The sequence below is a fragment of the Myotis yumanensis genome, unplaced genomic scaffold (assembly GCF_028538775.1).
Source record: "Myotis yumanensis isolate MYYU_CA2020_CCGP unplaced genomic scaffold, mMyoYum1.0.hap1 SCAF_6, whole genome shotgun sequence".
Taxonomy (NCBI): domain Eukaryota; kingdom Metazoa; phylum Chordata; class Mammalia; order Chiroptera; family Vespertilionidae; genus Myotis; species Myotis yumanensis.
The window spans coordinates 16634304-16648886 of NW_027223757.1; the positions used below are offsets into that span (position 1 = coordinate 16634304).

Here is a 14583-nt window from a genome sequence, read left to right on the forward strand (position 1 = left end):
TGTACTTCATATGACTCATGTGGTTGTGTTGACTGGTAAAGCTTTTCTTCCATTTATTATGGGATATGTTCCCTCTGCCTTATTCTTAATATTGGCCATTGTAAGTGTCTTAATTTATAGTCGCTTTGTTGCTTTTTTTATTACAGGGTTATGACTCATTGATTAAAAAGAAGAACTTCCCCAAATACTTTGCACTTTTATCTTCATATTATGGATACCAAGGAAGAGAAGAAAGAACGGAAACAAAGTTATTTTGCTCGGTAAGCATTTGCTCTGCAAAGTTATATCAGTACTTTAAAAAAAAATTTTGAGAGGACTTTGTCTATATTCTTGGTATTTTGTGGCTTGTGATTGTTCATAAACAGAGTAGGCAACCTATAGAAGTTAAATATACTTTGTTTCCTGCTCTGTAGCTTAATTGGTTGAGCTATCACTAAAAATCTATGGCATATTTAAAGTCTGCTCCCTTCTGTGTGGGGTATCCATTACGTATTTTTGGTTGGGGGCTGGGTGGAAAAGGCGAAGGAATTAAGCAATGAGAACTCATAGACACAGAAAAATAAATAGTATTTTTGTAGGAGGTTGGAATGGATGGGAATTCTATCAATAGTATCCATGTCATTTTTAAACATTTTTTATTGATTGATTTTAGAGAGGAAAGAAGAGAAAGAGAGAGAGAGAAACATCAATGTGTTGTTCCACTTATTTATGCATTCATTAGTTGATTCTTATATGTGCCCTGACGGGGATGGGACCCACAACCTTGGCATATCGGGACGACTCTCTAACCAACTGAGCTACTGGGCCAGGGACTGTGTGTCCATGTCCTTTTTAAGGCTTGAACTCATCCAACATATATACATTTGTTAGTATCTGGGAGACGTAATCTAGTACATTCTCAGTTACTATTTACAGATTTAAACATCTATATGGCAGCCACTCACTAATCACAATAAAATGAATAAGCTAAAACATTTGTAAATCAAATCATTTTTGATAATTAGAATGTTTTGAAAATCAGAGTGAGAAGATAAGCTTAAAAGGATCATTATTGTCTCCTAAACTGAAATACGACTTAAGAACTGAATTCAGGCTCACCACATCCGCAGCCCCCTATTTATGCTCATTAAAAATGCACGTCCTGCCTGGCAGGTGTGGCTCAGTGGTTGAGCATTGACCTAGGCACCAAGGATCGCCAGTTCAATTCCCAGTCAAGGCACTTGCCCAGGTTGTGGCCTCAACCCCCAGTAGGGGGTGTGCAGGAGCAGCCCATCGATGTTTCTCTCTCATCAATGTTTCTATCTCTCTCTTCCTCTCCCTTCCTCTCTCTCTAAAAAAAATCAATAAAGACATATTTTAAAAATGCATGTCCTGTTTTCCAAATATAAGCCTTGGAAACTAACAGCCAAAGTTATTTGTTGATGTTTTCATCCAGAAATTAAGCTAGGTTTTGGATTATTAATGGAAAAAGGAAGGAAGTGAATATTTAAAGAACTACTTACTGTGTGCCAAGTGCTTATACTATTTTTTTCAATCTTCATAATAAACCTGTGTCTTAGGTTTTCCCCCTGTTTTACCAATGAGGTAATTAAGAAAGTAAGTATTTTGTCCATTTCATGCCATGTAAGAGTCTGTATTCAAATATAGGGTTGTTTCCAAAGGGTGTGTTCCAATTAGTAATAGTAAACCATGAATGAGAGGTTTTGGAAAGCAAGAGTTAAACTACTAGTTGTAGTGAATTGAAATGTTTTTCACTATTAGGACTATAGAGAGTAACAAGATTGTTTGGGCAAGGAAGACATCAGGCATCAAATGGGTGAAACATTAGAAAGGTAGGACACTTAGAATAAATAAGAAGTGTATAGTGATTTTTAAAAAACGCTTTATTTTGAGATCATTATAGATTCGTATGTAGTTGTAAGAAATAATACAGAGGTATCCTATATTTTTCTTCCAGTTTCCCACAATGGTAAAACCTTATGTGACTATCCTATAATATCACACCTAGAAAATTGACACTGATACAATTTACTGACCTAATTCAGACTTCACCAGGTTTCATAAGCACTCATTTGTGTTTCTGTGTGTTTTTTTGTGTGTATTTAGTTCTGTGCAGTTTTATCACATGTGTAGACTTGTATGGCCACCATCACAATCAAGATGCAGAGCAATTCTGTCAAAAATATCCCATGTACCATCCTTTTGTAGCCATATTCACTTCCTTTCCTCTACCTTCCACCCCTCAGAACCACTAATCTGTTTTGTTTTTATTATTTATTTCAGAAAGGAAGAGAAAGAGAGATAGAAACATCAATGATGAGAGAGAATCATTCATTGGCTGCCTCCTGCACGCCCCATACTGAGAGGATCGAGCCCACAACCCAGCCATGTGCCCTGACCTCCTGGTCCATAGATCAATGCTCAACCACTGACTGAGCCATGCTGGCCAGGCCACTAATCTGTTTTCAATCCCTATCATTTGTGATCTAAAAAATATTACTTGCCGAAACTGGTTTGGCTCAGTGGATAGAGCGTCGGCCTGCGGACTGAAAGGTCCCAGGTTCGATTGCGGTCAAGGGCATGTACCTGTGTTGTGGGCACATCCCCGGTAGGAGATGTGCAGGAGGCAGCTGATCGATGTTTCTCTCTCATCGATGTTTCTAAAAAATATTGCTAAATGGGATCATATAGTATAAAACCTTTTGAGATTAGATTTTTTTCACCCAGTATAATTCTCTTGCTATCTCAGCTTATTCACTCTGCTGTAACAAACTGTCACAGACTGAGTGGCCTTTAAACAACAGAAATTTATTCCTCACACTTCTAGAGCTGGCTGGCTGAGGTCTGGGTACCAGCATGATCAGGTTCTGTGTCTGCTAAGAGCCCACTTCTTGGTTCATATTGTTCCTGGTGGGGAGACCTCCTGTCCCCACCTGTTGCCAGTGGTAGTGGGCTTCTTGCGATGTCATGAGAACAGGGATTTTCTGAGACTCGCACAGGAGAATGAGTGATACTTGTTTGTGTGGAATTGGACCCCTGAGTTTCCAAGGTCCCCTCTCCCTCCATCCTGCCTTGGAAGAAGTCCAGCTGTGTCTTCAGTAGAGCTGGGGTTAAAGCCACTGCCAGAGCCTCTGTTCCATTGTTGCACAGTCCAGTCCAGCATCAGGCGAGCATAGCTTGTGTTCCCAGCTGGAGTCCATTGTGTGGGGGCCCATATGGCCATGGGCCAGGCAGCTTCTAGGGCCGCATGGCTAGGGCGGGAACATGGGCAAGTGCAAGGAAGCAGGAGCCAGGCCAGAGGAACAAGAGAGAGAATTGCTTTGGGGATTTTATCCTAAGATTTCATGTGCTTGCAGTATCTGCACCCCCTCTAGCCAATCCATGGTTCCCCAGGCTGGACTGACAGGCAAGTGTCTTCCCTACGTCACCCCGACTTCACTGTGCATGCGTCCATCTTCCATTGGTCCAGTCCCCTCCCCCAGTGATCTGCAGGGAATGGATCCGTGGCTCCTTGTGGGGAGTGTTAAATGGCAGCTTCCTGGTGAGGGTGCCTGGATGACCATGAATGTCTGGCCTTCCTGTGCTTTCTTCCTGTTATTAATATTAGCTAGCTCATTACAACAGTGACAGTATAAGGTTGTCCTCTTGTTCTAACCCCGTGGTTCTCAACCTGTGGGTTGCGACCCCTTTGGTGGTCGAAGGACCCTTTCACAGGGGTCGCCTAAGACCATCCTGCATATCAGATATTTACATTACGATTCATAACAGTAGCAACATCACAGTTATGAAGTAGCGACGAAAATAATTTTATGGTTGGGTCACAACATGAGGAACTGTATTTAAAGGGCCAGGAGGTTGAGAACCACTGTAACCACACATGATGGAAGGGGCAAGGAGCTTTCTCAGGCCTTTTTTTACAAGTGCACTAATCCCGTTCATGAGGGGTCTACCCTCATGACCTAGTCACCTCCCAAAGGCCCCCACCTCCTAATGCTACCACAGTGGGCATTAAGTTTCAACATTTATTAGTTTTTCCTTTTATGGATTGTGCTTTCGATGTCAAATCTAGCAACTCTTTGCCCAGCCATAGATCTTGAAGATTTTTTTTCTTCTTAAAGTTTAATAATAGTAATTTATATTTAAGTTAGTAACAAGCTTGAGTTAATTTTTATAGAAGATGTGAATTTAGATCAGGATTTTTTATTTTATTTTTTGCCTATGGGTACCCTAAATAGTGATTTCAAAAGCTACTAGTATAGCCGATGTGCTCAGTGGATAGAACCTCGACCTCTGTACCGAAGGGTCTCAGGTTCGATTCCCAGTCAAGGGCACGTACCTGGGTTGCAGGTTCAATCTCAGCTTTGTTTGGGGCACGTGCGTGAGGCAACCCCTCCAATCAATGTTTCTCTTATATTGAGGTTTCTCTCTCTCTCATTTTCCACCCCTCCCTCCCTCCCTTCCACTCTCTCTAAATATCAATGGAAAAAATATCCTTGGGTGAGCATTACAATGACAACAAAAAAACTCAAAAAGGAAAAGTTATAGTGCCTTCTCAGTCTGAATCCAAATTGATTCCAGGAGTAAGGGTGACTGGTGAACAACCTACTCAAAGTTAACCACTTCTTGTTCTTAGGATGTAGAGTTAGGGAAGTCCCTTAAACTGAGAATGCAAGATGACATGAAAAACAGAATAGTGTTTTCAACTCAGAAATGTTTGCTTTGATCTCTTGTGAAAACTATTCTAAATACTTTAAGAAAAGCATGTAAAAAAATAAAGTGTGACCTTAGAAGTATAGAGCTAGAACAAGAACAAAAATCAGTGGTGCTATTGAGACAGTATGTCAACTTGATTATTTAGTAGGAATTGAGAGAGAAAGACAAAAAGACAAAACCATAGTTTAACCATTATAATGCAAAATTGGTCAACTTATTGAAAACAAAAAGCAAACAACAAAAAAAACCCTTCATTATCAGGAAAGAGGCAGCCAAAGTTATAAATCTTTTCAAAGACCTTCTGACTAAAACTGTGGCATTCCATAAAATCAGTTACTGATAAGGCCAGTTTCTGACTACACAGGGCTGATTTCTCTGGAGCCGTGTGCCTAAGGGCAGTCCAAGCAAGATCTCCAGAGAAGAATGTGAAGTCAGGCAAAGGGCAAGACCAAGCTGATGCAATCACAAGTCTTTAGGAGTGTGCAGGGAAGATCAAGAGGAAGGTCTCTTCTGATTTCTGCCTGCTACCACCCGCAGTATTGCTTTTAAACTCTGCTCACCCTCCCCCATCCCTTTTCCCTTAAGAGTAGTTATGTAGCCTGTTTTCTTTTCTTTCTTTTTTTTAAAAAAATATTTTTTATTGATTTCAGAGAGGAAGGGAGACAAGAGAGAGATGTAAACATCAATGATGAAAGAGAATCATGGATCTACTGCCTCCTACATGCCCCCTCCTGGGGATCGAGCCCACAACCCAGGCTTGTGCCTTGACTGGGAATTGAACCCGGGACCCTTCAGTCTGTAGGCTGATGCTCTATCCATTGAGCCAAACTGGTTAGGGCGAGTAGCCTGTTTTCTTGGTGCACTGTTTTACCACGTATTTTCATAAACATCATGTGATTGTGTTTGCTAAATAATCCTTTATTTACCTCCTTTGCTGACGTTTCTCTCTCTCTGAATTTAGCATCAAAGAAAAAAAAAGCTTAAAATTTTGGTTTGAAATTAGCGATTTGAGGATCATTCAACACTTCCTTTCTTATAATTTATCTTGAAATACACCTTTGTAACTCTAAATGCAAAGAGTGAATTAGCATCACTACTAGATAAGTTTATTCTGGATAAACCTTAAGGAGTTTGAGGATCTCCTGACCCTAGCCCACCTGGTTTTCAGGATTCTCAGTGTTGTTTTGTACCAGTTGTTTATTCCAGATCTAACAACTCATGAGACATTTTCCCATGCATTTCCAAAGAATTTGTATATACCAAATTACTATGTCATATATGTGTGTATCAGTTCCTTGCTACTTGACAGGTCTTGAAACCAAATGAAAAATTGAATTATTAAAGCAAATTATACTCCCTGTCCTACCCTCTGGAGTGATCCTTATTCACTATGGCTCCTGTGCCCTCTTTCATCCCCTCTTCCAACACTCATCTTGATATTATTTGGCTTTGGTAGAATTTAGAACCCATGTAGTGATTTTTCTGTAGGTCCCTTTATGCTCTTTGTATGTGTGTTTGAAAATTCTTCAAGAACATAATTTTCAGGATGGAGGATTCATTCAGGATATCAAAAATATATTTTTAGTGAACCCAACGTGGTGTCTCCCCCTCTGATGAGATCTGAGAGAGCCTGTTAGCAGACCGTGAGTGGTAGAAACCCCCCAGGGGACTGTGTTGTTCACTTTCGTTCCTCTCCCTGCACTTTCTGGTCCTCCCACTCTTTCTTGGTTACTAAGAAAAGCAGAACTGCCTGTCTCCTATTCTCTTTGCTCACTTGCCCCTTGCAGAGCCAGTGGTAAGCGGCAAAAAGGGAGATGCTGCTCTTCCTTCTGCCTCACCCCCACCCCCAAGGATGCAGAATATAGAGCACATCTTAGCGCCCATCCCCACTCCCCGGACATCTCCCACCTCTGTCTCCAGCCTTTGCTTTGCCAGTTCTTCAGCTAATGTTTGAAAATCACGTCAGTGTATAATCTTGGCCAAGTTTTCTAAAATCCTTCATGCTGTATTGTTCAATGTGGCTAATAATAACCCACTAACAAGAAGTCTTCAAAGAAGGAAGCATCCCAGCCGAACCAGGAGAAGAAGCCCAAATGGGACACAGCAAAGGGGACCGAACCAGTTCTGTCCCTTGTCCACACTGATAGAGGGTTGACCTCTTCTTCAGGGAGGAGGACCTGATATTTGACCACTGGACTATTTTTTATTATTCCGTATACTACATAGTAAGCTGTGTAGCTCTCTTGCTCAAACAAAAGCAAACGGCAAACCAAGATAGCTGTGAAGATTGGTGTAACATGCACAGAGTGCCTGGCACAGTGAGTTCTCGGTCACTCCTGTGAAAACAAATCATGACCTTAACGTCTGTGCCTACCTACACCTTCTTTACCCAAAAGAATCCTCATCTTAATACCCCACTCCCATCCCGTGAGCTGCTCCCCTTGTTCAGACCAGCGAGGCAGGAGCAGTTACAACAATGCCAAGTGAATCATACTTTCCCAAAGGCACGTAGTTATGAGCACAGCTAGTTTCTAGAGTATCATGAAGTCTAATTGTATAGTCCGAAGGGCTTTCCAAAATCTGAGTCACCCTTAACAGTTGGACCTTAAACCCATGAGGGGAAATTGTTAATGCTGTGTTGGTCCCATGCCAGGCACTTTATATATATATATGTATCGGTTTCACAACGCCTACTGATTCACATATACATATGACAGATAAACTGCTAATCAGAGCCTCACCACTGGTGTTGCTTGACACAATCTCATGACTCAAGTAGTTGTGCCAGATACCCTGACCTCTTAGTCCTCAGGTGGCCAGAGACAGGCTGGTCACCTGTAGCCATGAGCAGCGTCTTACTCCAGGGTGCAGTGTAAGTATTGCCTTCTTCTGAACGTGCTTTGATGTGATAAAGTTTGGGAGAAGTGGTCCAAATTATCTTCATACCAAGGCTTGGATATAAAAAAGTTTTCATCTCCAATTATGTCCTGGCATATTTGGCTTTTAAAAAAAATATATATTTTTTTTTATTGATTTTTTACAGAGAGGAAGGGAGAGGGATAGAGAGTTAGAAACATCGATGAGAGAGAAACATCGATCAGTTGCCTCCTGCACACCTCCTACTGGGGATGTGCCCGCAACCAAGGTACATGCCCTTGACCGGAATCAAACCTGGGACTCTTGAGTCCACAGGCTGACGCTCTATCCACTGAGCCAAACCGGTTAGGGCTTATTTGGCTTTTTCAATCCTGACAACGTAACATTAATTTACACCAATGTAAATTAATTTGCAGAAATGTGCTAAGTAGAAATTAATTTGCATAATGTGATAAGTAGAAAACATTGTACCTGTGAGACCTAACTTATAAGCAACCTTTTGTAAAATAATTTGTTTATAACATGAAGACATCCCATATTATGTGTCTTGTCAACTTTATCCATCCATGGTATAGTTGATGTCAGAGTATTAACCCACCAAAGCAGTAAGAAGCATGCTGTCGGTATACACCACCTGTGTAAGTCAAGGTTTTGATCCATTTTACTCTCTAGGTTTGTGTCTTGTCTAAAAATACTTGCTGCCTAGCCCAGCCGGCATGGCTCAGTGATTGAGCATCGACCTCCCACCTATGAACTAGGAGGTAGGGGTTTGATTCCCCATAAGGGCACATGCTCAGGTGCAGGCTCAATTCCCAGTAGGGGGCATGTATGAGGCAGCCGGTTAGTGATTCTCTCTCATCATTGCTGTTTCTGTCTCTCCCTCCCTTACTCTCTGAAATCAATAAAATAAATGGAAATGATTGCACACATACATTTGGACAGAAAACCTCAGCTTGCCCTCTTGGTCAGGTATAGAGTCTAAGATTCAGTGGCAGAAGTCACCTGCATGGGTGTGGCTGCTTGATCTGCAACGAGGCTGAGGGCACAGGGAGTGCTCCCCCTCTCCAGCCCCGCAGAGGCAGTCTTTGAACCCTAGGAAGGAGCTGTCTCTTTGTGGTATGTCTTGCTAACAATTAATACACCAAATATTCAAGAAGAACCTTAGTATGTCCAGGATTTGAGGAGAAACTTTATTATTACCAGTTGTTGGATTAGATATTTAGTCAGATTGCAGATTTCAACTGAGTCATTACTTGAAAAGCAAGTAGAACCATTTGCAGTGCTTAGCAGTTGTTAACTCTCAATATTTGATTAATACTTTGTTTTCTCAGTTTCACAATGCCAACGGATTCTACTAAAGCTTAATCATAGCATTTGTTAGTACTTTACAGTGTGCTTTCTGTCCCTTTGTCCCCACAGTGATCTTATGAGTAGATAGCAATGCAGATTATGAATAAATAGCTCAGGAGGTTAAATAACTTGCCTCAAATCACTTAGCCTTTAAATGGAGGGTCTGAGCCCTGAATCCCAACCCACTTTGTCAGTATCTCTGATTATTTTTTTTCATTCCATGTCATGTCAGTTTAAATTACATTAAGCATAAATTTTTACTTCGTCTGAGAGGGGGGATTAGAACATGATGTTAGCAACATAATGTGATAAGTAGAAAACATTGTACCTGGGTCTGAAAGTAGAATGTTTTAGTTGACTTGACTGGAAACCATGTTTGATTTCGATTTCTGAGGAGCATCCCAGAGGACTGTGGTTGCTACTAGGGACACGTGCCGGAAGTGACCACACACTCCCCAGGATACTTTCCTGTCTCATTGTCCTCACTCTTGTTTGTTTGCATGTTCACAGATGGGCCATCCGGAGGGTGGAGACCCTATGATAGTTCAGTAACCCTTCCTGTGCCTTGTCAAATTGTGGTTGGCATGTAATGTGTTTCCTGTTTTTTTTGCTAACTGGAGACTGAGAATATCTAAAACAGCTTCTTTAATATAGAATTTAAATGGTCTGTGAGCCTTCATGTTTATCACTGCAGACTTTTCAGGATTCAGCAGTGTTATTAATCTTAACAAAGATGAGGAATATTTTAAAACCATTTCCTGTGAAAAAGCTGTTTGTGCCTCATTTGAAAATATTACCAATTAAATTCTTGCATGAGCTGTAATGTTGTTAAGGTTGATGTTTCCTATTTTCTTGATGGAGTTCAGATTAGGCAGCTCTTCAGGAAACATTTACATATTGTTTGTCATACGTTTATGGGGAAAACATCCATGGATAAGCTTGATCTGATAACATTTTCAGGAAATCATTAACTTTTTTCTACAGATTAAAAAAGGCTTATAAACATTTACACAGTCTTAGTTGAACTCATAACTTTTTGCTACACTTTCAATGAACAGGAAGAGTTACTTAATTTAATTCATGTGGAATACTGCTTATCAACCTGTAGATTACAAACCCATTGAAGCCTCATGAAATCAATTGAATGGGTAGGAACCAGCAGGTTTTTCAATGGAATGGAACAGAAGCGATTACTCTGGATTAAGCTAGACAGATTAGAAAATATCAGAGTGTGTTGTATGTAGTCACATGAAATTTCTGTTTTAAATACTTACATTTATGTGATAAGAAAATGACTCATTGATTTAGAGGATCTTTGGTGGTTAGTACACTGGAAGTGAGTTTATTTCTCACTTGAAAATGAAGTTCTTTGAAAATTGTCGCTCTAATACACGTTAACCAGTGGTTCAAAGATAGCTGTACTTAAAGTATCTGTTATCCTATCTAATCTAATCCTATCTAATAAAAGACAAAAAGTGTAATTAACCGTACCTCTGCTACGATTCCCATTGGTTAATCAGCGAGATATGCAAATTAACTGCCAACAAAGATGGCGGCCGGCAGCCACGCAGCTGAAGCGAGCAGGAGGTTTGCTTGCTCCAGTGATGGAGGAAGCCAAGGTTCCCCGCCTGCCACGGCCTGCTCTAAGCTCCAAAAGCAACAAAGTTGAAATTATAGAAGCTAAACAAATCCCAGATACCTGCTTTCAGCCAGCCGTGGCCTCAGAGCTGGGAACGCCAGTGAAGGCAACAGAGTTTCAATTATAGAAGGTAAATCCCAGAATTAAAAAAGAAAAAGAAAAAAAGGAGAGGCTGGGAGCTTCAGTTGCAGGCCAGCCTGAAAACGGTCCTCAGCCCCTCATCCAGGCTGGCCAGGCACCCCTGTGGGGACCCCCACCCTGAAGGGGGTGTGACCAGCTGCAAACAGCCATCAGCCCCTCACCCATGCTGGCCAGGCACCCAAGCGGAACCCCCACCCTGATCCAGGACACCTTTCAGGGCAAACCAGCCAGCCCCCACCCGTGCACCAGGCCTCTATCCTATATAGTAAAAGGGTAATATGCAAACTGACCCTAACAGCAGAAAGACTGGGAATGACTAGTCACTATGACACACACTGACCACCAGGGGGCAGATGCTTAATGCAGGAGCTGCCCTCTGGTGGTCAGTGCACTCCCACATGGGGGAGCTCTGCTCAGCCACAAGCCAGGCTGATGGTTGCCAGTACAGCAGTGGTGGTGGGAGCCTCTCCTGCCTCCTCAGCAGTGCTAAGGATGTCCGATTGCAGCTTAGGTCTGCTCCCCGCTGGCAAGTGGACATCCCCCGAGGGCTGCCGGGCTGCCAGAGGGATGTCTGATTGCCAGCTTAGGCCCAATCCCCCAGGGAGTAGGCCTAAGCCAGCAGGTGGTCATCCCCCAAGGGGTCCCAGACTGCAAGAGGGCACAGGCCAGGCTGAGGGACCCCTCCTCCCCGCCGAGTGCACAAATTTTTGTGCACCAGGCCTCTAGTAATCTAATAATAGACAAACATGGTAATTGACCGTACCTTCATTATGCCTCCCATTGGCTAATCCCAGTGCAATATGCAAATTAACCGCCAACAAAGATGGCGGTTAATTTGCATACTGCAGGCAGGGCGGGACAGTGCCATCCCGCCTGCCCTGCCGCCATCCGGGCCTGCCATCTGCGACCCGGGGCGGCGGGCGTCCCATGTGTGACCCGACCCGGGGCGGCCGGGCGGTGCAGCAGCAATCAGCTGGCCCACCTGGCCACCATCCAGGCATCCCGTGTGCGACCCGACCCGGGGAGGCTAGGCGGGGCAGTGAAGGCTTGAAGGCGGCTCCGGCTGGAGCGAAGGCCTGGGTCCCTGGTGCCGGAGGAAAACCAGTGCCGGCAGCCAGGGGAAGGGAAAGCCTATTGCACGAATCTTTTCATGCAACAGGCCTCTAGTGTAAATATACTTTCCCACAGTGCAGGATATTGGGACCTTATAAAATTAATTTCAAGTGATAAATCAATGTCAGCGATAAGCATGTCTTCATTTAACCTGAAATCCCAGGCTGATCTGGACTGTCCCAGAGACACCCAATGAGACTGTCACCTAATGAAAGCACCAGATGGAACTATTGTGGTCACAAAGCGTGGGCAGTTTTTGTTTGGGAGCCTCCTGCAGGTTTCTCCTCTGTAGAACTACTTCCTAACTGTGGGGCCTTGGTTACAGTCTTCACGTCTCTAAAATGAGAATAATAACGGTGCCTACCTTATCAGGTTGTTGAGAGGACTGACAGTCAAAATACATAAAGTCTTTAGAATTGGCACTAATGACAAATAACCGTAAGGAATTTTAATGTGAAAGCGCGCTGCCTAACTGAGGAACACAAGAATAAATGCGAAAAAGTAAGAATAAATACATAGGCAATTTTATGTACATTTTCAGGAGTTTATGTGTCCCTTGAAATATGTCCATAGACATGTTCTAGTCACAAGCCTGCAGGGCAAGACCCAAGACTCCAGACTCCATTCACAGAAAAGATCAGAATTCGTGAAAAGTAAATGATTTAAGCTGTCCTCCTCCTTTTTGAATGTTGTTGCTGACAGTTGAGGAAGGCTTCAGCTGAATTGACTCCTGAATTTGGACTTACATTTGGCACTGACAGCTTCAAATATTTTTGTCACATGCATTTGAAACCTTTCATTATTGTTGGTACAACGACTCTTCAGCAAGAGAAAACTGAGTTCTGAACTAGAAAATGCTTTCTGCACACAGATCTAGAAACTACAGCTCATGGTTATAATCCAACTGTTGGTCCTTTTAGTAGAAATCCTCCCCCCAAAAATTCATATTTGAAAATTCCCCCTCTGCCATCCTAAGTCAAATGTAATTGCATATCCTCCCACTTATCTTCCCATATTAGTCTTCCTGAGCCTCAGTTCAAATATGTCACTTCTGCATCCCAAATTCTTCTCTTAAAATTAAGGTCCTGCATTTCTACCTCTGTCTTTATCTCCTACTTTGATTTTCTGTAACTCTCTTACGCTTCACCCCGCCTCAGAACTTTGCTTTCATTATACAAAGAACTGCTCTTCACTGTCCTGTCCTTATAAACCATGATGTCAAACCCATCACTCTGGCAAAGCCATCTTTAATTGTGATGCTGTCTCCTTGAGGCCTTTCCTATTCCATTTAATCCTTCATACACCCAGTGACAACACTCGCATCTTCTCCACGTGATCTGACGGTTGTTATTTATTGTTAGCCCTTTTCGTTGTTCTATTCCTCATAAGGTCTAGCTAGCTTCATGCCCTGCAATAACAGTCATTTACAATGAGTCGCAGCTACCATTGTTTGAACATTTACCATGCAGCAGAGGCTGATTTGCATGCTCATGTAATCTCATAATTACCTCATGAAATAGGTAGGTCCTGTTATCATCCTAACTACAAATAAAGATGCTAAGCTTTACGATGGATGATACATAATTTGTCCAGGGTCACACACTATGAAGTGCAGGGTCCAGGACTCAGCCGCAGTATGCCTGATCTCACAGCCCATGTTCTTAATTATTGTGAATGTTGAGTTGAATTTTATAGAGCCTTATTAGTTATTCATACAAGGATAAGTGAGACTCCCTGATCTAAATGATGAAATGTTTTTAATTACTAAACATGTTTTCTGATTTTCAGTGTAAAAGTATTTAAGGAACTTTAGAACATAAACTAGGGAATTGCTGCTCTTTCAAGGAAACTTTGAATGTCTCTACGTACCAACAGAAATGTCATTCATCTCCTGACCTTTTTCTATATTTTTGGGTTGTGGCAAGAATTCCCCTAATATTTCCTTCCTAGATTCAGAGTTGGAGGTTCTAACAGCTGAAATTTTCTTAGCTTTGACCTGGTGCTTGGGCCAAGGGGCATAGTGTCATGCATTTTACCCTCCCTTTTTTTTTTTTTTTTTTTTTTTTCATTTACCATTCCAAATAAAGTTTGCAAAAACAAAATGGTTAATGTCCCATTTTTTCCTGTACTCATTTTATGGTATATGACATCGGGAAAAGTGCAGCAACCCTGCCTACTTGTTTTAGCTTTTTGCTTCTCACACATCAAAATGGTAGTGAGAAGGATAACAGGTCAGGTTGAAGAAGTCTGAGCAAGACACAGGGTGGTCTGTGGTTTGCAAATGTGCTTCAGTGCCAAATAAAGCCACGGATGTGTCAGTGCCATAGAGCATGAATCTGAGGGACAAGAAGTAAGATGAGTAAATTGGATTTAGGGCTCCCTGGGTCTCTTTCCAAAGCATGACAGGATCTAACATCTGCTGAGGCAGAGGGTGGTGGGGAGCAAGGAGGGCTTCCCTCAAGAATTCTGTGCAAGTGAGCTCATGTGAAGAAGAATCAAAGATGACTGTGAGGTGGGGATATGATGGACTGAAATGAGAAATACAATTCGATGGTTGTGAGCTAAGAATTGTTTAGGTATGAAGGGAGAGTATGAAGGAAATTTAAATGTAGACAAACCAGAGAACAAATATATGGATTACATCAAAACTTTTAAATGGTACTAGCGTATTTAGGAAACAGTTAAATTAGGGGCCAATTATTCATGCTATATATATATATATATATATATATATATATATATATATATAT

At 42.0% G+C, this 14583-nt stretch overlaps 1 protein-coding gene across 7 annotated transcripts in view; it reads left to right on the forward strand.

The window, feature by feature from the left end:
- Window positions 1–14583, forward strand: part of NCOA7 (nuclear receptor coactivator 7) — a 120478-nt gene that overhangs the window by 15486 nt on the left and 90409 nt on the right. For all 7 annotated transcript variants that reach the window (XM_070417633.1, XM_070417631.1, XM_070417632.1 and 4 more), the window contains one exon: window positions 147–260. In XM_070417633.1, coding sequence (XP_070273734.1) covers window positions 211–260 — 50 coding nt within the window. In that variant the 5' untranslated portion in view covers window positions 147–210. The remainder of the gene's footprint in view (window positions 1–146; window positions 261–14583) is intronic.